We start from the raw sequence: 21,965 nt of genomic DNA on the forward strand, positions 1-21,965 counted from the left end.
GTATAGATGTAACCTCATATAAAAGTCTTAGTTATTTCCATTTAATCATTTTGTATAATAAAATCGAACCCACTAACCTCTAACAGGCAGAACGGCACCATTAGGAGAGTCCACCCACAAAGCAGAAGAGCCCACGTTGTTTGATCGACGGCGTATAACACCCAGTATGTGTTTGTGTATGTCCGTTGATATTGATGGACGAAGAATTTCAGCTGTCTCTTGTAGCTGAAACGGAAATGTGATATTTAAGTCGATTCTTTAAGAAATGTTGAGAAATGATATTTCTATTCCTCAACTTACCTAATCTGGCTTAGTAAAATATTTTTTTCTAAAGTAAAAAAGCCGGTATATGTTGTGCATCTGTGAATACGATGGTTGAGAGTTCGATTCCCATTCGGGGGAAATATTATAGTAATATCTTAACACTTACCAAAACGGTATAATTGACGTAAACACCGCTATGGTCGTCGACACCGTTGTGTATTGAGTTGACTGAACCACTCACGAAATCGTCGGAGAAGGGCGTCATTGAAAATGCCGAGTCGATCTGGAAAAAAATATAATAAGATATATAATATTATATACATCCATATAAAAATTGTTATTATAAATTGGGGAACGGAGTGTCTTAACATTAGGTTCCCACTTCCCTCTGTGCGGGAAACAGAGTGAAGCTAAAAAAAAGTGTACATACAAAATCCAACTCACCATTTTCATTCCATATTGAAAGCCAAACATTTATAAAATATTACTATTTTTTAATATTACTGCCATTAAAAAACCTCAAATAAATTTAATGTACATAATCGTTTATAAATTCTTAAATCGTGTTTAATTATAATTCAAAATTCAAATCTTGTTAATAAAATCATAAGATTATTGACATATTAGGAAAGGGAATTTCTTTTTTATTTGAACCTACACTCAATAGTAATAAAGATAGACTTACAGCTCTAACTGCTTCATAGCTCATCTGTTGATACGGCTCTGACTCTTTATCTGATAGTTTAGTGTCCCATGCCACCTGAAATTAAAAAAAAAGATATTATATATATGAAAAGATAGTATTAAACGAAGGATAATACACGTAGTTATTGTACCATATTTAATACTACGTGGAGGCCGTGATGGCTCAGTGGCAGAAGCGTGCGACTGTAAACGCAGCAGTTGTGAGTTCGATTCCTACTCGGGGAAATTGAAGCTATAAAAGTAATAAAATGTAACTAATAGCTTCTGCACATGGAAGATAAATGAGAAAATATATTATTGGAAACATTTATCAAAGGGTTCTATTAACTCAAAACAATTATTTCCTCCTTTCTCTCCGAGGAAAATAGTGTGAAGCTAAAAAAAAAATCAAATAAAAGTACCTTTCTATCATATATCCTATCGACACGCAAATTAAGTATGAGTGACACAACTCTCCTGCAAGGGTCTCTGTGTACTCGTCTCGCGTAGCCCGGTCTACATTGACAGCTTGAAATACCTTAAAAAAGAGAGAATACTTATATTAATATGGATATATTCGTTACATAATTAATTAGTGGCCAAAATATACATATAGTTCATTTTAATTATTAATGTAATCAATTTATTATTTTTATTTCCTCGCTCTGGTAAAGCGCGGCGTTAAATTCCGCCACTAAACACGCTATGCCTATAGAATACTGCGAAAAGTGGTAAACGGAAGTTTCCTAACACTGGGTTCCCAGATTCCCTCTGCTTACCATGCTATATACGGGATACAATGGGAAGCTAAAAAATCTATATACTAGTAAGTAGAAGCTTAATTAACTAAAGTAATAAATAATATTTACCCGCTTCAGTCCTGCATTTTTCATTTTGAGCCACATCACAAGTGGAGTCATCACCCACGATGCAAGTATCGATTCTGTCAAAAAATAAGGTATGTAATTCGTTTTTTCTTATTTATAATTATTAACTGTTCTAATTAAAATAACCAAAATTAATTTTAATTATAATATTATCTATAAATAGATACATCCACTAATTCTCAAACTTCCATATCAGCACACCAAAATTTTAAAAAACTTTTAAATATGTACCTATCTATTTATCTATGTTAGTACAGTGGAACTCGACGTCGTCTTATTTATAACAATATTATTACAGTAAAGACTTTATTTGGTAGAGCATTTTGTTTTTATAGTATAGATAGTTCATTTTTTTATAGTATCTTTAACGGGTAGTTTAACTAACTAACTAACTCACCGCACAGTAGGCTGTGGTCGTCTGTAAGAGTGTGGGCGGTGACGTCGCGGCGGCACAGATACTTCGTCCGCTGGTATGGCTACGCCTGTGCCCAGCGTTGGGCTCAGGGTTGGTGGCACTGAAATAGGAAGGAAGTGTATTTATTAAGAAATTACTTTAAGATTAAGGAATTATATTATTTGTGTTAAACACGACCTATACCTCAATGTTTGAACTCATATTTTTTCCAGACATTATTCTTTATTATACGTACGTAAAGGATACATAGTGTCAAGACATTTGTTAATTTTCTGCTTAATTTTCAAGACATTGTATATTGAGTGATGGAACTCAACAATGGAACAGAATGAAGAAATTAAATTAATTTCAATAAAACCAATCACACGAATGAGAATCGAACCCACAACCGTCGCGTTGTTTTATCTTCGCTACTATATTTAAGCTTACCAGTCTGCGCCGGTGTATTTTGCACTCTCGTAGGTACAATACTAGGCGCCGCTACCGAGGTGGACGTATCAAATAGGTTGAGGTAGGTTCTCTTCCCGTCTATGGACACGAAGCCTTGGTCACCGGACGCGGTCACTATGATGTCGTGCTCGTTGTGATGGTGTATATTTACGTTTTCTATATGCACTGAAATGGATTTAATTAGATGGTTATTTTTAATTATTTTTAACAATTTGAGTATTAGTATAATATTATAAAGATGAACAGTTTATTTGGTTGAGCACGGTTGAGTAGCGAAACTCATCGCCACCTTTGTTTTTTTACCAGAGCAAAAAATAAAAATATTATTCCTCGAGTGAGAATCGAACCCATAACCACCGCGTTTGCAGTCAGCTGAACAACCACAAAAATATTTGAGGCAGCGGTTTTTCGCCTCATTCACTTTCTCAAATATTTTTCACTGGCCACTCTATCCAAACACTCGAAAAAAACTTACCAGACCCCCCCTTCTCGCCAGGACCTTGAATGGCTGATACCGTCACATCAAATATTTCCCCATATCCTGGCAACCTGGTCTCCGCAGCAGTTATAATTGGTGCATCAGGTCTGTATCTTGTACCGTGTGGCTTGAAATCTGTGTCGTCTAATACTATGCCTGGACGAGGTCGGTACGGTAGATGGGGTGTGGGTTGGGAAGCTGTGAATGGGAAATTATATATGAATTAATGATAATTCTATTAAAATTATTATATTTTCCCACACTCTATCCCGCATATAGCAGACTAAGCAGAGTAAATCTAGTATCAAAACACTCCGTTCTTCACATTCTCGAACGGTGAGCTTTGTCTTAACATAATGATTAAATTACAATATTCATTCCCCAAGTTAGAATCGAACCTACTACCATCCGGTTTACAGTTGGAGGTAATACCGCTGCGCCAGAAATACCTTAAATAAGTTAAAAGGGTTAAATATTAGCGGGAAGTACTTGAAAGAAAGCATACTTCATTGAGTGGGAATCGAACCTATGACTATTAATTGTACATTTAGACATGTTATATGGATTTAATATAATTTGAGAATTAAAAAATCTAGTGTATAAATAAATATTAATAGTTATTAATGAAACGAAAGTTCAAAGCAAAATGCTAAAGTCATATCCATTACTTGCTACTTTCGATAAAACTTTCTAGAAATCTAACACCATATACTAAATGCTGTTATGAAATATGTATTTAAAAAGCGCGGCGTTGAACTCCGTCGTTTCGAGTGAAATTAATCACTTCTAAGCTTTAACTAAGCTACTTAGTTTATTCTATATTAATGATTTATGTCCATGCAAGTGTGCAATAACGCATTAAAAATGTTAAAAACTTCAAAAAATACTCACATTGTGACGGTTCCTTATTAATTGACGATGTTTCAATAACTTTTTCTGTTGAAGTCCTTACAAATGTAGTGTAAGTTATAAAAGTAGGTTCTAAACCATCAGTAGGAGTTGGATCTGACAGAACAGTCGTAGGCAAGACGTCCACTATAGAAGGTTCAATTTCAATAATAGGCGTGTCATTCCTCATCTTTTCTATTCCCTCCACTTTATATTTATCTCTAGATTTATCTTTCTCTGAACTAGTTTCTTTTTTCTTATCCTTTTCTGGTTTTAAAGGTTTTTCAGTCTTAGGTTTCTCTGTTGTTTTTTGCGTGGTTGGCTCTGTTGGTTTTTCAGTTGTGGTTTCTGGTTTTTTCGTGGTTGTACTTGTTGTGGTTGGCTCAGTCGATGTTGTGGTGGATTCAGTTGTCACTTCTTTTTCAATCTCTGTAACGTTCTTCACTTCGGTTGTAGACTCAGGCATTAAAAAAGGTATAACTTCATCATGATGTATATTATTTTCAGAGTGGGTTTCGTTTTCATTCACAACAATTTCATATTTCTCATCCTCAGGATTATCGGGGGGCGGTATTAAGGTGGGTTTGTAAATAGGAAGTCCAGGGTTAGGTCTTCGATTTGGATTTGGTCTTGGCCTAGGTCGTTGCCAGGGTGGGATAGGTCGGATGAGTGGTCGATTATTCATAGGTGGAACAATTTGCTCAGGTAAATTGACACCATGAGGTCTGTCGAAGGGGTAGGGTGGAGGTATCTTAGTTGGATGGAACGGCAAAGACGGTGGTGTGATTGGCTTATCATAATCTGGTACTGATGGGATTTCTGTAATACGTGGTGGCCCTCTATTATTTATCCTCGACGCCATAGGCCGAGGTCTTCCATTCAATAACTGTGTATTAGCTTGCACATTGACATTGCCGTTCAAAAGTTTAACTATACCAGTTATAATATTTTGTATTTCAGAATTCTGGCGTCCCTGATCTTTAAAGTCCGTAGTCGCGAAGATCGGCGGATGCACTGCAGTCGGCCGGATTTTGGGCCCCGGAGGTGCGAGTGCACGCCCCTTCGGAGCCCTTTTGCCTTCCCCCGGAAACTTAAAATCTAATTTGTCACCAAAACCGGTGGACATTAAAATAGCTTCGTCGTTATTTAAATAGTCAAACGTTTTCGTTGGAACGATATCGTAATACTTTCTTTTGTTATGTATTTCTAATTCGTTGTCGATTTCGTTGTTATTCGATAAGGGTATTTCGTCAGCGTTGATCGATCGGGATCCTCTATAGGGCTCTACCGATCTCTCAACGATCACATGATTTTCAGTTTCTCGGTCATCTTCTAAGTTTTCTGGCTCAAATTCGTTGTCATAATATTTATCACTAGGTTCTACACTAAAAGCTAGGTTGGCTAATTGACTGGTTTCTAATAATACATCTGACTGCAACCTCTCATTGATGACTGACTTTGGTGACAGTTGAGATATCGTGAAGGTTTCTTCGTAACCTGAAAAGATAGAAAAATTAGAATTAATAAACATCATAATTCTGTGTCTGTAACATCATCAGTAATAAACATCATAAGTCTGTGTATCGTTGAGCACGCAATGTCTCAGAAAATTCGGCGAAAAGTGGGGAACGGACTGTCTTAATGTCAGGTTCCCTCCGCCTACCCTGCTATATGCGGGAAGCTGGTTAAAACACTAAAGTGAAAGTAACACTAAATTGAATACAATACCACTCGACCCAAAATCGTATGCGACAACAAAATTATATGACAATGAGTGACATAAGGTGACATAAACGTAACAATACCGTCGTGATGCACTTTCACTGTCACAGTTATGTCACTGTCACTAGTATGTGGCCGTGTGATCCCGGCCTAGAATAGGATCACCCTGGTACTGATGGTGTCGTAAGAGGCGACTAAAGTACGTGTGGTAGAGTCACGTCGCCAGCAATGGCAACACGTTTGGGCAGACTCGACCGGATCAATACCACCCCCGGCATTTAAAACCGGCGTTAAGTAGTGGCTTTATGCCACTGCGTTTCGCATTAGGTAATGCCGGGCTCCGGAGCCCAACCCCCACCCCTCCCTGGAATATGAAAGCGGCACATAAAGAGAATCTACCCCAGGAGGGTACCAGCACCTCCGGTGCTGGAGAATCCCTCCCTGAGTCCTCAAGCTCAGGCTGCCCTTCGAATTCTGGGGAGGGCAACGTACCGCGCACAAGACCAAATTGCAAACAAGGCAAACGAGACGTACGCCCCACGGCAACCCCTACCACACTAAACGTGGACTTTTCCAATATCAGGGGTCTTCACTCCAATCTGAATGCCGTCCACCACCATCTTGAGACGGCACGGCCGGCCTTGTTATTTCTGACGGAGACTCAAATTGTCCGACCGAGCGACACAGCCTACCTCCAATACCCCGGCTATAAAATAGAACACAACTTTATGCCTCATGCCGGGGTCGCTGTGTACGTAAGGGAGGACCTGAGTTTCCGTCGTCTTGCTAATCTTGAAGGTCGGGACCTGTCGACTATCTGGCTCCGTGTTGACTCGGACGATCGAACCCGAGTCTACGCATGCCTTTACAGGTCCCACAGTGGCAATGCGGAAACGGATCGGCTCATGGAGCACATGCAATCGGCCATCGACGATATGCTCTCACAGATCCCCTCTGCTGAGGTCGTGATACTTGGCGATTTTAACGCGCACAATGCCAGTTGGCTTGGATCACGCACTACCGACCACGCTGGGAGGGCCGTTTTTGACCTTGCTACGGCGAATGGATTGTCCCAATTGGTCGAGTCGCCTACGCGACTCCCGGACGTGGACAACCACAATGCCTCCTTATTGGACCTTCTGCTGACTTCGCACCCGGAACAGTACCAGGTGGTCGTCGATGCTCCTTTGGGGTCTTCTGACCACTGCCTGGTACGGAGTGTCGTGCCCGTTCAGCGCGGCAGTCGCAGAACACCCGCAACTCGTCGCGTTTGGCACTACAAGTCAGCAGATTGGGATGGGATGCGTACATTTTACTCATCTTATCCCTGGGGACCGGTTTGCTTCTCTTCTGATGATCCTAGTACCTGTGCCGCTGCTGTTGCCGACGTGGTTCTGCAGGGCATGGAACTTTACATTCCTAGCACTGTAGTGCCCATCGGTGGCAAGTCACAGCCTTGGTTTGATACGTCTTGCAAACTTGCTGCCCTTAGCAAACGCGAGGCATATCAAATCTGGGCCGAGGCACTGGTTACTAAGGATCCGAAGGTGAAAGCCTCAAAAAGAGAGTATAACCGGGCCTCTAGGTCCTTTAAGCGGCAAATTGCCAAAGCAAGGTCCCAGCATATCGCCAAAATCGGCGAGAAGCTTGAGAGCTACCCGTCCGGAACTCACCAGTTTTGGGCGCTCTCAAAGGCGGCACTCGGCAACTTCAGCCAGCCTTCGCTTCCGCCTTTACGCAAGGGGAATGACATCTTGGTCCATACGGCGAAGGAGAAAGCCGATCTCCTGGGCGCTCTCTTTGCCTCGAACTCGACTTTGGATGACCAAGGATCAACGCCACCGACCATCCCGCGGTGCCAGAGCTCAATGCCTGAGGTTAAGTTCAACCAAAAAGCTGTAAGGCGAGCTCTGTCCTCTTTGGACATCCGTAAGTCGAGCGGACCAGATGGCATCTCCCCCTTAGTGCTTCGTTCTTGTGCTCCTGAGCTGACACCGGTGCTAACGCGTTTGTTTCGGCACTCTTACTCAGTCGGCGTAGTCCCAGATTCATGGAAGAGCGCTCTTATCCACCCGATCCCGAAGAAGGGCGATGGATCCGATCCATCTAACTACAGGCCTATTGCCATCACCTCCCTACTCTCAAAAGTCATGGAGAGCATCATCAATAGCCAGCTCTTGGTTTATCTAGAGGATCACCGATTGATTAATGACCGTCAATATGGCTTCCGCCATGGTCGCTCAACCGGTGATCTTCTGGTTTACCTTACCCACCGTTGGGCTGCGGCTATTGAAAGCAAGGGAGAGGGCCTGGCAGTTAGTTTGGACATGGCGAAGGCCTTTGATCGAGTGTGGCATGGAGCGCTCCTTGCCAAACTTCCATCCTATGGGCTTCCCGAGAACTTATGCAGGTGGATCGCCAGCTTTCTCACTGGGCGCAGCATCAAGGTCGTTGTCGACGGTTTTTGCTCCAATCATATGCCCGTGAACGCTGGCGTTCCCCAAGGCTGCGTGCTCTCCCCCACGCTGTTTCTTCTGCATATCAATGACATGCTGGAAGATTCTAGCATTCATTGCTATGCAGATGACAGCACGGTGGACGCTGTTTACTCCGGCCGCGCAAGTCTTTCTCGGGAAAACGCTGAACAGTACCGAAATAAACTTGTGTCTTCTGTTGAGGCGTCCCTCGAGATTGTCTCTTCATGGGGTGAAAAGAACCTGGTCCAATTTAACCCCCTGAAGACACAGGTTTGCGCGTTAACCACTAAAAAAACCCCATTTATCGTATCCCCAGTCTTTCAGAATACTCCCCTTTTAGCCGCGCCCAGTATCAGCATATTGGGCCTTAATGTTTCGAGTGACTGCCAGTATCGCGATCATCTGGAAAGCAAGGCCAAGTTGGCCTCGAAGAAACTGGGGGTCATCAATAGAGCGAGACGGTACTTCACGCCAAAACACCGATTGGCCCTATATAGGGCCCAGGTTCGGCCACACATGGAGTACTGTTCTCATCTCTGGGCTGGTGCACCCCAGTATCAGCTTGACCCATTTGATCGCATACAACGTAGAGCTGTTCGAATCATTAAGGACCCAGTAAGCTGTGAAAGGCTTGACACTTTGGCTCTGCGTAGAAACGTCTCCTCGCTGTGCGTTCTCTATCGCATTTTTCATGGTGAGTGTTCTGAAGAACTGTTCGACCTGTTACCTGCCGCCGAATTTTCCAACCGCACAGTACGTCACAAACTTAAATACCATCCACACCACCTGGATACGTGGCACTCCACTACTGTGCGGTTTCGTAGAAATTTCCTTCCACGCGCCACCGAACTGTGGAATGGCCTACCCGCGGCAGTGTTTCCAGGTCGGTACGATATGGGTACCTTCAAAAAGCGCGTCTATCTCCACCTTAAAGGCCGGCAACGCACCTGTAGCTCCTCCGGTGCTGCACGGGGTCGTGGGCGGCGGTGATCATCATCAGGTGACCCGAACGCTCGTTTGCCTTGTCCTTCTTCCATAAAAAAAAAAAAAAAAAAAAAAAAGTATCAGCCTATGAGTTTTCACGCCGTATCCCGCATGTAAATAGCAGTATCCCGTCATTTGCAGAATGCAGCGTGAAAAGAAAGATATTTCAAATAAATCACTTTTGATATATCTGTCTTTTTCCACATTTTACAACCTATAATTTGAATATAATCATGCATATTTGTTAATCATTGGTCGTATTTGATGATTTTGACGTCAAGGGAATGGAGACATTTTTTTAGCTTCTCTATGTATTCCGCACATAGAATGGCAAAGCCAAAAGGAGCCTCAGAATCTAGTGTTACAACACTACATGGTTCATTAAGACTTCCGATCCCCACTTTCCGCCGAACTCTTGAGGCATTGCGTGTTCAGTACGGCGGAACTTAACGCCACATTTGGCCTCTAGCCAATGTTTAATACAACACAACCACAACCGTCGTGTTTACCGTCGCTCCTGCACTCACTACGACAGCGACGGCCTCAATGAACTGTAGACATGGATATTCAACATTAATTTCAACTTGATACAGAAGTGCGGAACCCTAAAAATTATTAATAGTTACGTCAAACATATGAAGAGTATTTCCATCATCGCTTCTCACATACCAATAAATTAAATATACAGCATATCAGAGAAAAACTCATGGAGTTTGCACATAATTACACCATAAGTGGTAACAACCGTTAATCTGAACGGTAATAGTGAAAGATATTATACAAGTGTGTATTGTACCGACGTATTCAATATATACTTGGTATTGTTTATTTTGGCAGAGGGAACCTGGGAACCTAGTGTGAAGGTATTGAGTTGCGGAACTCAACGCCGCACTTTGCCTCCTCACCAGAGCGACGAAAACGATGATATTAAATATTTCAATTCATATCGTCGAGTGGATGATTAATTAATAATTGATTTATTGCAATTAGACAATTTAAATAATGTGTAAAATTACGGTAAAGGAAAGATGTTATAATTATTTTGAAGACTACTTAACTAAAATAGTTATTTTTTATTGTTATCAGTCAGTCTTCTCATCACAAGACTTGGCAATTATTTATGTAGATTAATTGACAATAAAATATTAAGGTTGAAGCTCGCCTGATGAGAGAATTGGAAGACGGCTCCTGGATGCTTCGAAACATATCGAGTTTGTTATCATTACGTTCATCTTACATAATAGGTATTTTCTTTTGAAAAAAGTGTAATAAAGCGCCTATAAACGCGACGGTCATAGCTTCCCAAATTTCTAATCGGGGAAGTGAATTATTATCATTTCCTCGCTCTACTAACACGGCAAGTGCGGCGTTAGGTTCCGTCACTCAACATGCATTATCTCGAACATTGAGCGGTACGTACAGAACAGAGTGTGTTTACGCTAGGTTCCCATTGCCTAGTCTGTGAAGCTATTTTTTTTTTCTTCCAATTGTACTTACGTACATTCCCCTCTAAGTCCCCTGCCCTTCAAACAATTTAAAACAAGCAAAACCAGATAAAAAAACACTAGTTTATAATAAAAAAAAAAACTCGATACATAACACTTTGTATAAGCTTCACGTTTCTATAACGGAATCACCGCATTTGTAGCTTACAGTTACTTTGTAAAGTACAAATACATATACGACTGCGTGGTTATAATAAAGTTAGAAGAGTTTTGAATATTTACGATGAGGTAGTAGGTACGATTTTTGTATTGTTTTTAAGAGGAAAAAAAATATGTTTACAGTCGGGGGCCTATTTACTTTTATAGGGATTTATGAGAAGATATAATTGGTTGAAGAATACGTGACTGACTAACTGTTAAAAGAAAAACCGACAAACTATGTGTTTAGTGGGATAATATTTACAAAAGTTCGTCGAACTTCATTTTTTAAATATTTGACTAAAAAGCGTCCGGTTGTCACTGTGGTATTTTTTTTTCCCCTTCACACAACACACACATAGCAGGGTAAACAGAGGGAACCTGGGAAATATAGTATTACGACACTCAGTTCCCATTAAGACACTTCCATTTCCCACCCGACTGCTCGAAGCATTGTGTGTTGAGAGGCGGTACTCAACGCCGCAGTTTGCTTAGTAAGAACGAGGAAATTATAAAAATTAAATATTTTACTACAGCTTCAACATACAAACAGAGGTTTATAACATATACAATACAATTATACATAGACTAATAAACACATTACCCTCCTTTACATGGTGCAGTTGGTTAAAAAAAAACGTGATGATGAAATAAAAATATCATCGATCACACACAAAGAAGAACTAAAATTTCAACAAAAAACAACTAAATCCATACAAAAAACGAAAGCACATCACCGCCATCGCAGCGGTGAAAGTAAAGTAACAAGTAGATATTGCGTCAGTGAAAACAAGTACGAAACACTTTTGTTTGGAAATGACGTTCAGAGTATTATATTGTTAGATTGAGATCAAATGTAATGAATTCTTGTATCAAAATCTGTAAGGCCAAGGCGGACGCCTTGTATTGAAGGCGTAGTAGCGCTGTGGCACAGATGAAAACGTCACAGGTTGCGGGTTCGATTTGAACTCGGTTACATTAATCTATATCTATCTATATATATAAAATCGAAAGGTCACTCACTCATCACGAAATCTCAGAAACTACATGTGCTAGAAATCTCAAATTTTACATAGCAGTTACTTATAGGACGTAGGTGCTCGCTAAGACGGGAATTTGCAATATTCGACTTCTAATGGGTTGTTTTTGGGGTTGAAAGTTTGTATGAAACTTCGTTACTACAAATGCTAAGAGTCTCAAATTTTGCATAGACGTCACTAGGACGTAGTCATGGAGACAGAAATTAATAATAACCATAGTTCACGCGGGTGAAACCGCGAGCGGGCCGCTAGTTATTTAATATTTTAATTTTCACGCTCTAACAAGACAAAGTGCTGCGTTGAGAACCGCCGCGCCGCTTAAAACGCAATGTCCCGAAAATTCAATGCAATGAATTTCTTTGTTAGTAACGCCAGGGCGAAGTACCTAATTAAATTAATAAATATTTCATTTGTAATATTTATAGTCGAACATTTGTGCCGAGAGTTCTAATAATTATGTTCTTAATTTATATCCATAATCTTAAATAGTGAACCGGAAATCGAACCCACACTTACAGTACAAAGTCCCATATGATTAATTATTTATTAAACTAAATTAATGTTAATGGCTTCCGTATTTTTGTTTGTTTGTTTGTTTTTATGACAAAAAAACGTAACACGTTATCCCAGTGTTTGATAAGTCCTTGATAAATAATTTACCATATAAATGTATTACCTGATTGCGGCGGAGCTTAAAAGAAGGGGTTATGTTATGGGGGAAGGGGGTATGTAGCGCGTATGTATGCGTATCCGTTTCTTTGTTCCCTCGTAACTGTTAAATCAGTCAACAGAAATGATACGTAATTTAGTTTATGCAGTATTTTTTTTAGTTTTATTTATAATTCACTTGTTTGTAAAAAGTAAAGTAGCTATAGCAAAGTGGAACAGAGTCCGACTAAATGTGACGATTGCAAATTCGATTTCTACTCGAGAGAGACCTAACAAGACAAAGCGCGGCGTTGAGTACGACTACTCAATACTCAATAACTCAAGAATTGAGCGGAAAGTGGGAAAAGGAAGTGTCTTAATGGAATGGGAACAGAGTGTGATAACACTAGGTTCCCACGTTCACTCTGCCTACCCTGTTAAGCGAGAGATACAGCATGAAGCTGAAAAGATCGTTCACAAATAATTTAATTTCATAATAACGGGGAATACTATATGATAAACGTAATCAACGACATAAAAATAATTCCAATTTTGTTTATAAAATATATTTTATGATAATACTACACTATTACAGCTCAGTTAAAAGTGGAACTAATTTTGATTTTGCACGCGATGGTAGCGAGTTTGATAATCATATCGCTTATTTGGTGCAACAATGACTTATTTGCACCTTTTAAAATATTGAGGACTGCGCAATTAAAGTTTGCAAGTAGTCTTTTTAATTACATCCTCATATTTCCTCACAGAGAGCCACATAGCCCTCTCCCACCCATTATTTATTTTAAGTACAATTGTGTCATTGTTGCACCAGATGAGATATATATATCACGGTATAAAGTAAATTATTATAACCCATGGCATCGCATAAGCATCGCATTATATAAAGCTTATAAGTTTATCCGGTTGTATGCGCTAATCTCAAGAACTACTGGTGCAAATAGAAAAAATATTTTCATATTGGAAAGTCCATTTATTTAAAAAGACTAAATTTATTGTTTCGATGTAACCCATTACCCACTATACCTGCAGTCTGAGTTACGTCGATCACTTACTAAATGTTAATTGTCGTTTATGAGTGCGAATTTTATTAGAATTCATTTGTAGTCGAACTATGAGCATATTAAAATTCAATGTAAACCACTAACTAAATTGTAAAATATCTAAGAAGATATAAGCGTGGGCTGAAATTATGTAAATTAGTACATGTATATTCGTATGTGTAGTGTGTGGGAAGGATTTTTGATTGGAGTCGATAGTTGTAGGTTCATTCCAATGAAGGGTTTTATTTACATTGTATTATGGAGATTTGGAAGAATTTTCGATAGGTTTATAAAGGCCAATTGCGGCGCTGTGATCCGCCGTAATGTATGGAGACTTGCACAATTAAGAACAAGTATACCTATGTATTGAACTATATAAAAGTAAAAATATAAATTTAAAGGCACAATTTTAATTATCAGAATTTAAACAGTTATCAAGTTTAACTCGAATCTCTCTCAAAGGAAGGAGTATTTAAGTAGAACTAATTTTTTTTCTTAGCTTCGCACTGTACCCCGCATATAGCAGACATTCCGTTCCATATATTCTGCCCAATTTTCAAATTTCATTGATGACGGCCCGACAGGTTCCATTCCTGCACTTTGTTATATTACCAGAGCGAGATAGCAAAAAATAATCCTTTCCCGAATGGGAATCGAACCCATGATCGTCGTGTTTACAATCAGACGCTATACCACCAATTTTTTTTTTCAAATGTCAAACCCACACCCATATATTTAAATTTCAAAGACATTTCATATAAAAAAGTTTTATCGATAATTACATGGTAATCAACGTTGACCGCATTCCATTGCAAAATTATTTATTATATTATACTAGTTCTAAACTAGAACTTTGTTTACCTACATATAATTCCCGTTATTTTTTGTTCAGTTTTACGCTGTATCTCGCATATAGCAGGATAGGCAGACAGAATCTAGAGTTAAAACACTCCTCAGGCAGGCCAGATACCCCGGGCTTTTTTCGTTCGACATTATGTTTATAATATTTCCATTTTATTTTCCGCCTAAGCCAAATCTGTAAGTATTTCGGCAAATCCTTTCTTAGGATTACCTAAGAAGGTTCCTTAGGAACCCTTCAATCCAATCGCTGAGTAACAGAAGAATTTTATATATGTATATACTATACTAGTCGTCGCCTGGAACTTAGTTTGTATAGTCTTTAAGGTGTAATATGGAAATTTTTCATTCCCATAGCAATATCTAAGCATTCTCTCAAAGGCTTTAGTGCAGTTCACTCCCTAACCAGCTTACATAAAAGAAAATTCTTTTAGTTTCGTCTATTCGTTGTCTGTCAGTCATTCAATGAGCGACGTAAGAATTTTGATTTACATATATATGTATATATGGATCATATATAAGACGTCAAATTCGCGATACTTCCTGTACCCTATGCCCTTGAGAGCATGTTCAAATTAAGTATAAAAGACGTTTGCGACATGACAAAATCAATCAGTAGCTTACGAGCAGTCTAAAAGAAGTGCACGATGAGATTTCTGGTACGTTGGTCTTGGAATTAATTAAAAACTATTATTTTTCTATTCGGTTTAAAATAATCACTTTAAAACATATCATAGTGGCACCTGTCCCATTGACAGGTTGTGAGTTCGATTCCTATTCGAGGAAATCGAAAATTTAATGGTAACGGTGTAAAACGCGGCGTTGAGTCCCGCCACTCAGCTTTTATATAATAATACTATTTAGTTTATTACTTAGTAATTTTAATCTATATTTTTAAATAGTGATTACGTTTTATTTACAAACTAGATCTCATCTGACGCAATTTATCAGCGGAATTGCTTATTATGTTATTCTATTTACTACTAGTTCACATATTTGTTTGCGTGCAATGCTATTCCCACAAGGATTAATAAATTATTTTCATTTTTTCGCTCTATTAATGCGGCGTTGAGTTACCTTAACACGTAATGTCTCGAATTTTGACCGATCGAGAGGACGATCTCAACACTAGATTCCGTCAACCACATGCGAGATATAGTGAGAAGCTAAACAAACTAAATTAATAACAAAATCTTAATTTCTCAGATTGTAGCCACCGCCATCTTCGCCTGCGCAGCAGCGGCACCATCAGCCCTGCTTGCCAACGGCATCCTAGCTTACGGTGCAGTGCCCGTCGCCCACTCCATCATCAGTCCCGTTAACTCAGGAGACTTACAAGCCGCCGCCATCGATGCCCAAGTCGAAGCTGTAGACGCTGTCCGTGAAATCAATGACCAAGCCGCCGAAATCCAGGGTAGAGCGATCAACGCCGCAGAAGACCACGCCTGGCAAGCTGTCAACGCTGCCCAAGTTGCTGCAGCTCAAGTAGACGGTGCTGCTGCTGCTGTGTCACCTGTTGCCGCACGTGCTGTAGTTGGCAGCTCCCCTGTCGTAGTCTCCTCAGGATTACCAGTATCTGCTGTATCTTACTCAGTACCATCAGTCCACTCTGTAGTTTCTCCCCTGGCTTACTCCGTACCTTTGGTATCTGGTGTCGCTGGTGTAGGATCCCATTCAGTGTCTGTCCAAAGCTTGTCCCAAGTCCACCCATCCTCCGTCTTGTCTTACGCTATCTTAGCGTAAGTATTTAAGTAGAACTAATTAACAATAATGCAGGCCAAATGAAGATGTGTAAATAAACAATATTTCTTTTTTATGTTTTTGTTTTCTTTGTTTCTTCTAATTCTGACTTTTAAGTATCATTCAAACTTGATTCAATTAGAAATTAAGTGTTAAATATTATTTAATACTATATTTTTAAAAAAACGGGGAAAAAAGGGGGAACGGAGTGTTTTAACACTTGGTTCCCTTTGCCTACCCTGCTGTGTGCGGGATACAGCGTGAAGCTGATTTAAAACTATATAGGTACGTAAAATATCATAAGGCAATCTGAATTTCTGTATCCATGATGGTTACAAAATAGCCTGTGATGTCTTAGTCAATTATGCTGATTATTTTTAATTAAGCAAGGAGTAGCAACGTGTTTAATTTGATTTTATGGGAAATACCTATAACATTTTCTTACTAAATATATGTATTTTAGATGAATTGCATGCAGTTATTCAAACGAGATTTAAATTTTTTTATAGAAATAAGGAGAATGCGTTGTCTAAACCCGCTCTTGTTGGAATCCGTCCAAGAGCTTATAGTAAATAACGTAACGTTCTTGTCGAGTTGTTATAATTTTTGTTGCATGTGTAAGAAGACTTTAAAAAACACCATTATCACACAATAGTACTCCGCCTGACCGTAGACGCAAGGGTTGTGGGTTTAATTCGCACTCAGAGAAATAAATCATTTTCAAAATCTAAGAAACGGAATTCGACACAACATAGGATCCGCTACATGTTGTGCACGGTGGAGGTGAGTGAAGCTATGTTTTGAAAAATGTTGCGAAATTTCTGTTAATTTCTGCAGTTCAATCTGTGCGCGTAGATTTCAAAACAACTTAACTCTATGGGACACATTTTGACCATTTACTCAAAAACTGTAATTAGAATTATCATCAAACTACTTCGCTGGGATCACCTTTTGACGGTCTAGGAGGAGTAGCATTACAACGTAACACACTTTTGACTAGTAAGAGCTTTGCTTCGCTCAGCTCAATAATTATGACGATACAATATGGTATCGCCAAGCTGGTCTGATCGAGCCAGGCCCTGAATAGTGCATGTGGTCAGAGTTTAGACGCTTATAATTTATAGATCCAAGTACATTCTGTAGCAATTGTAGCACTATTTGTATTATTTTGATGTTTTCTTTAAATTATTATTAATTATTATTATTAATTATTATTTATTAATTATTATTATTAATTATTATTTATTAATTATTATTAATCATATCTTTGGGTATTGAAACTGAAAGTTTGGTAGTAGAGTGTGATATCATAAAAATAAAAGTACTGTCTGTTTATTTGTTTAACTAATTTATCAACTGAGTCGTTATCGTGGTTTTTGAGTAAATGTGATGGCTCATCGAAAACCTGGACCAAGCTGTCCCTACATAGACTATTTTATATCAACCAACAAAACTGGCGAAGTGGCGGAGAAAAGATACATCCATAACTAAAATAATAAATTAAGCCTCCATTTCTAAAGTTAACCAAGTATGTGAATTCACATTTTTTTCTTTGTATATAATTGTGGTCATTAGAACATATAATAAATAAAACTCATTTAACGATTAAATATTTTATTGTTCTTACAACAAAACATAAAGTCAGGAAGTTAAAAATTAGTCATAAAAACATTTTGGGGAAATCTGTATAGCAGAGTAGGTGGTGTTCTCATCTCTCTCACACAGAGAGAAAGAGGAACGGTTTTAAGACATTCAGACATTATTTTTCACTTTTTGCTCATGTCAAAATATTTCAAGTTGAAAACCAACAATGAGCTTAATGTAGATACCAAAGCTACAAAAATTATGCTAATATTATAATAAAAGTAAAAGTAAATAATTGGTAAGGGTGCATGTTTGTTCTACGTTGACTATAATTTATGTAAAGATTTTGGATAATTTAGCTATAATATAATTAAAAGTTTCAGCGGGTGCTATTTAAAATTTACCTAACCTTTGACCCGAATCCACAACTATTCCCAACCAGACGCTGACCACTGCGCCATGGTAGCAATTCTCTTATTCGTCTTTCATACAAATAAACATGACTAACACTTCGAAGCTGCCGTAGAAAATTGGTTAGCGACCTTTTATCCTTGAAATGATCTCAGTAGAATTACAAAATAATTATTTACAGAATCAACGTGCTGTGTCCGAATGATTTGTAACAATAAGATTTTTATCATAATGCATCTTCTTATTTTAGTATTCTTTTTCGTTCTTTTTTTAAGCATTCCGCATATAGCAGGGTAAGTAAAGGGAACCTAGTGTTAAGGCACTCCGTTCGCCACGTACTGTCCAATTTTAGAGACATTTATCTTTTGACAAGAGCTAGGTAAATGAAAGTAATTCATTCCCCCAACACCGGAATCGAATCCACACGTACCGGACTATTCAAAATTGTAGGGAATTTATGTTTAAAAGCATTTCTTAACCGGATCTTGAACCCACTACAAACGTATATAAGTCAGGTGTGTTGAATACATGCTATTAGTAGGTATATCTTATTAGTTTTACTTCAATTTAAATTCCGTAGCCATTTTGTATGTACTTTTTACTTCATAGCAGAGATTATTTTCTTAAAGAGTAAACATGTAGGCTAATGGTTCCGTAGTTTCTAAGATTTAGAATTAAAGATGGTTTTAAGGCCGTTTTTACGTAAATTTTATTATTCTTTTTGTATGCAGAGATTGCTAACAATTCTTTACTTTTTTAACGTACGGCGTTAGATTCCGTCATTCAACACGTAATGTCTCGATAATCAGACGGAGCATGGGAAACGGAGAGTCTTAACGGTTTGTTTCTTTACAAAAATATATAAGTTACGCGTGTTGAGTGATAGTTTAACACACCACTCAACACACAATACGGCTTCCAGAATACGGCGGATAATGTTGAACGTAATTGTCTTGATGGGAACGGTGTGCATTAATACCAGGTTCCCAGGTTCTCTCTGCCTGCCCTGCTATGTGAAGGATACAACGTGTAGCACAAATATGAAAAAAACGGGACCTCGACGAAGTAATTAGTGCTCAGCTGGCACGTTCGTTTTGCCATAGTCGAAGAACAGAACAGTAGATAACTTAAAAAATGATAATAATATTATAAAATACATATTGTTATTACCCACCATTCACAAAATGCGTTAAGAGAGCCACGACGAGGCTCGCCCGCCATCCCACCGCCATGTTGGAAACACCTGCTCTGTACATTCAGCTACATCACTTCTTATCAATTGTTATCACATTTGTAATCTGGAACAAAGGAAAATATTTTTAAGTAATGAGCCACGAACACGACTTCGCCCGCTTAAACTTATTGTTATATTAAATACATACAAATATTTACATAAATTGCAGCCTATATGTTATTCTGGTGTATAAGCTGTACCTATTACTGTAAAGTTTCATCAAAATTTGGTCGATAGTTTTCGAACGTGGAACAAACATCCATCTTCACAAACTAACATTTCTTATTCGGACAATTTTGTTGAGAAGATATTAATTAGTTCGTTTAATTTTTTTTAGCTTCCAGCTCTAAGTATCTACATAGCAGCAGGGTTGGAAGAGGAAGCTTGGAGCAATTCCCGCCAACACCCAGAACGAGGAAACGAAAATATTAAAATGTTCATTCCCCGAGTGGAAATCGAACCCACAACCGGTGCGTTTACAGTCGCACGCTTGTGTCCATGCGCTATATTATATGTACAAATCATTAGTAGTACATTTTATATCAGCTTCACGCATTCAATGAACACCTAGTGGCAAGACACTCCGTTCTCCACGTCAGATAACTTAAAAATCAATGAGAACTTAAGTAAATCCATAGAAAAACGCTACTTTCACATATCTGGCGTACAACCAAACGAATTATACGGGCGTTGGCACCGAATATATAATGTAAATGTTTTGACACCAATATCTTGAAGGCTTTTGAATGAAAAAACTCTAGAACTGTTAAACAAGTTTACTATATAAAGGCTTATTCATTTTTCCATTAAAAAGATGATTTATGAGATAAAACGCGTTACTAAACGCCGCGTTTGATTTTAATCAACGAATTTTCATTGTCTTCTTTATTTTTTCTAATATTTGATTCACGCTGTATCCCGCATTTAGCAGGGCAGCGAGAACCTAGGATTAGGAAATGTGCTGAGAGACGGACCTCAACGCCGCGATTTGTCTTGTTACTAGAGCCTTAAATGGAAATATTAAATATTTCATTCCCTTGAGTGGGAATCGAACCCGTAAACCATCCGCTTGTGCCCCTGCCTCACGATACCCTCCAATATGTGTAGGTATAAGATTCTTCGTAATATATCGTTATTCAACATAACGCCTGTCCTAGATCTTTTTATGGCATCAAAAACAATATCCTGTTATTATTGCGAATTTAGACACATTATGTATTGAAATACATAGTGACTCAGACGGCATGTGTGTCTACAATCAATTGCGGAAGGTTGATGCGGCTTCAAATTCTAGTTGGAGAAGTTTTTATATCTACAATTTAATACTAAGAAGTAAGTAAAGTAAGTAAAATACTCTTTATTGTACACCAGTTATAACAATTACAAAGATGTTCATAATTATTGATATATCGTATTGATAGTACGATAGGCGGCCTTATTGCTAAATGAGCAATCTCTTCCAGGCAACCTTGGGGTAGAGGAGATCATTAATTAAATGGGAAGAGGTGCACTGAGTATGTCATTATTATAGATACGACAATACATGCACTTATAAAAATAAACCTACACATATACATACATACACACATATTGTATATATGAAAATATACATGCTTATGAAAATATATAAATGCATACACGTAACATATATTTATTTAAGAAGTAATGCTATAAAGCTAATTAATATTTCTATTATAAAGCTTATTTGATTTTTTTTTTATTTTTACGGCCAAATGGAAATAACTAAGAGTTATGTATGACATATGGCGCAATCTAAGTACGCGGTGATTCTGACAGAAGGAAGGAATAGTCTGTCTATACCTATATAAATAGGCTTCCTCTACAAAAGAACTGCCCAATACAAAAATATTTTTTTAGTTCTTGAGATAGACGCACTCAACCAAACAAACTCTTCAGCTTTATAACATTAGTACCTACATATGAATATACAACATTGCCGAGATTAGTATTTTAAACAAACTGAATAAATTACTTGTATTAGGTTTAAAATAACCGCATTTACACTTCAGTTCAATAAACCAGTCCACAATTAGCAAGTCTAGAATGTCCTTCACGTTTCTAGGTCATGCATACCAGGACGGTTGTTTGTATGTGTAATGTGTATTATAACGTAACCGCTATGTGGACGTGGATTTCGTGCCAATATTTAGTATATAGACTAAAAAACTTAGAGCATTCAGTTAAAAAATATTACAAATATTATTAGTTCAATCACCACTCAGGGGGTTTTTGAAACTACAACCGTCGCGCGTCCACCCATAGATAGAAAAGGATTTTCAAGATATTTTTTTCGCTTCACGCATGTTTCCTGCACTTAGCAGGATAAGAAGGCAGAACATGGAAACCTAGAGTTAAGACACTCCGTTTTCCGCTTTATGCCCAATGCTGGCGTACCTCAATGTGGTACTTTACTTATCAGAATGGGAAAATAATTTAATACCCCCAAATGTGGATCAAACCCACAACCATCACGTTG

At 38.4% G+C, this 21,965-nt stretch overlaps 2 protein-coding genes across 2 annotated transcripts in view; one reads left to right on the forward strand and one right to left on the reverse strand.

Moving 5' to 3' along the window:
- Positions 1-21,965, reverse strand: part of pwn (calcium-binding EGF-like domain-containing protein pawn) — a 44,215-nt gene that overhangs the window by 4,381 nt on the left and 17,869 nt on the right. Inside the window, exons 2-11 of the mRNA XM_085188121.1 lie at positions 19,409-19,532; positions 4,070-5,563; positions 3,176-3,376; positions 2,680-2,865; positions 2,233-2,350; positions 1,818-1,891; positions 1,371-1,486; positions 950-1,024; positions 431-547; positions 78-225 (exon numbers count right to left, since the gene is read on the reverse strand). Of these exons, the coding sequence (XP_085044247.1) occupies positions 78-225; positions 431-547; positions 950-1,024; positions 1,371-1,486; positions 1,818-1,891; positions 2,233-2,350; positions 2,680-2,865; positions 3,176-3,376; positions 4,070-5,563; positions 19,409-19,490 (2,611 nt within the window). The 5' untranslated portion in view covers positions 19,491-19,532. The remainder of the gene's footprint in view (positions 1-77; positions 226-430; positions 548-949; positions 1,025-1,370; positions 1,487-1,817; positions 1,892-2,232; positions 2,351-2,679; positions 2,866-3,175; positions 3,377-4,069; positions 5,564-19,408; positions 19,533-21,965) is intronic.
- Positions 15,019-16,315, forward strand: LOC146537391 (uncharacterized). Its single transcript, XM_085188035.1, has 2 exons — positions 15,019-15,158; positions 15,706-16,315. Exons 1-2 carry the CDS (start codon positions 15,147-15,149, stop codon positions 16,240-16,242), a joined length of 549 nt encoding a protein of 182 aa, XP_085044161.1. The 5' UTR covers positions 15,019-15,146; the 3' UTR covers positions 16,243-16,315.

This window comes from Heliconius melpomene, chromosome 7 (genome assembly GCF_056956725.1).
Source record: "Heliconius melpomene rosina isolate 202511_hmr_F chromosome 7, ASM5695672v1, whole genome shotgun sequence".
NCBI lineage: Eukaryota > Metazoa > Arthropoda > Insecta > Lepidoptera > Nymphalidae > Heliconius > Heliconius melpomene.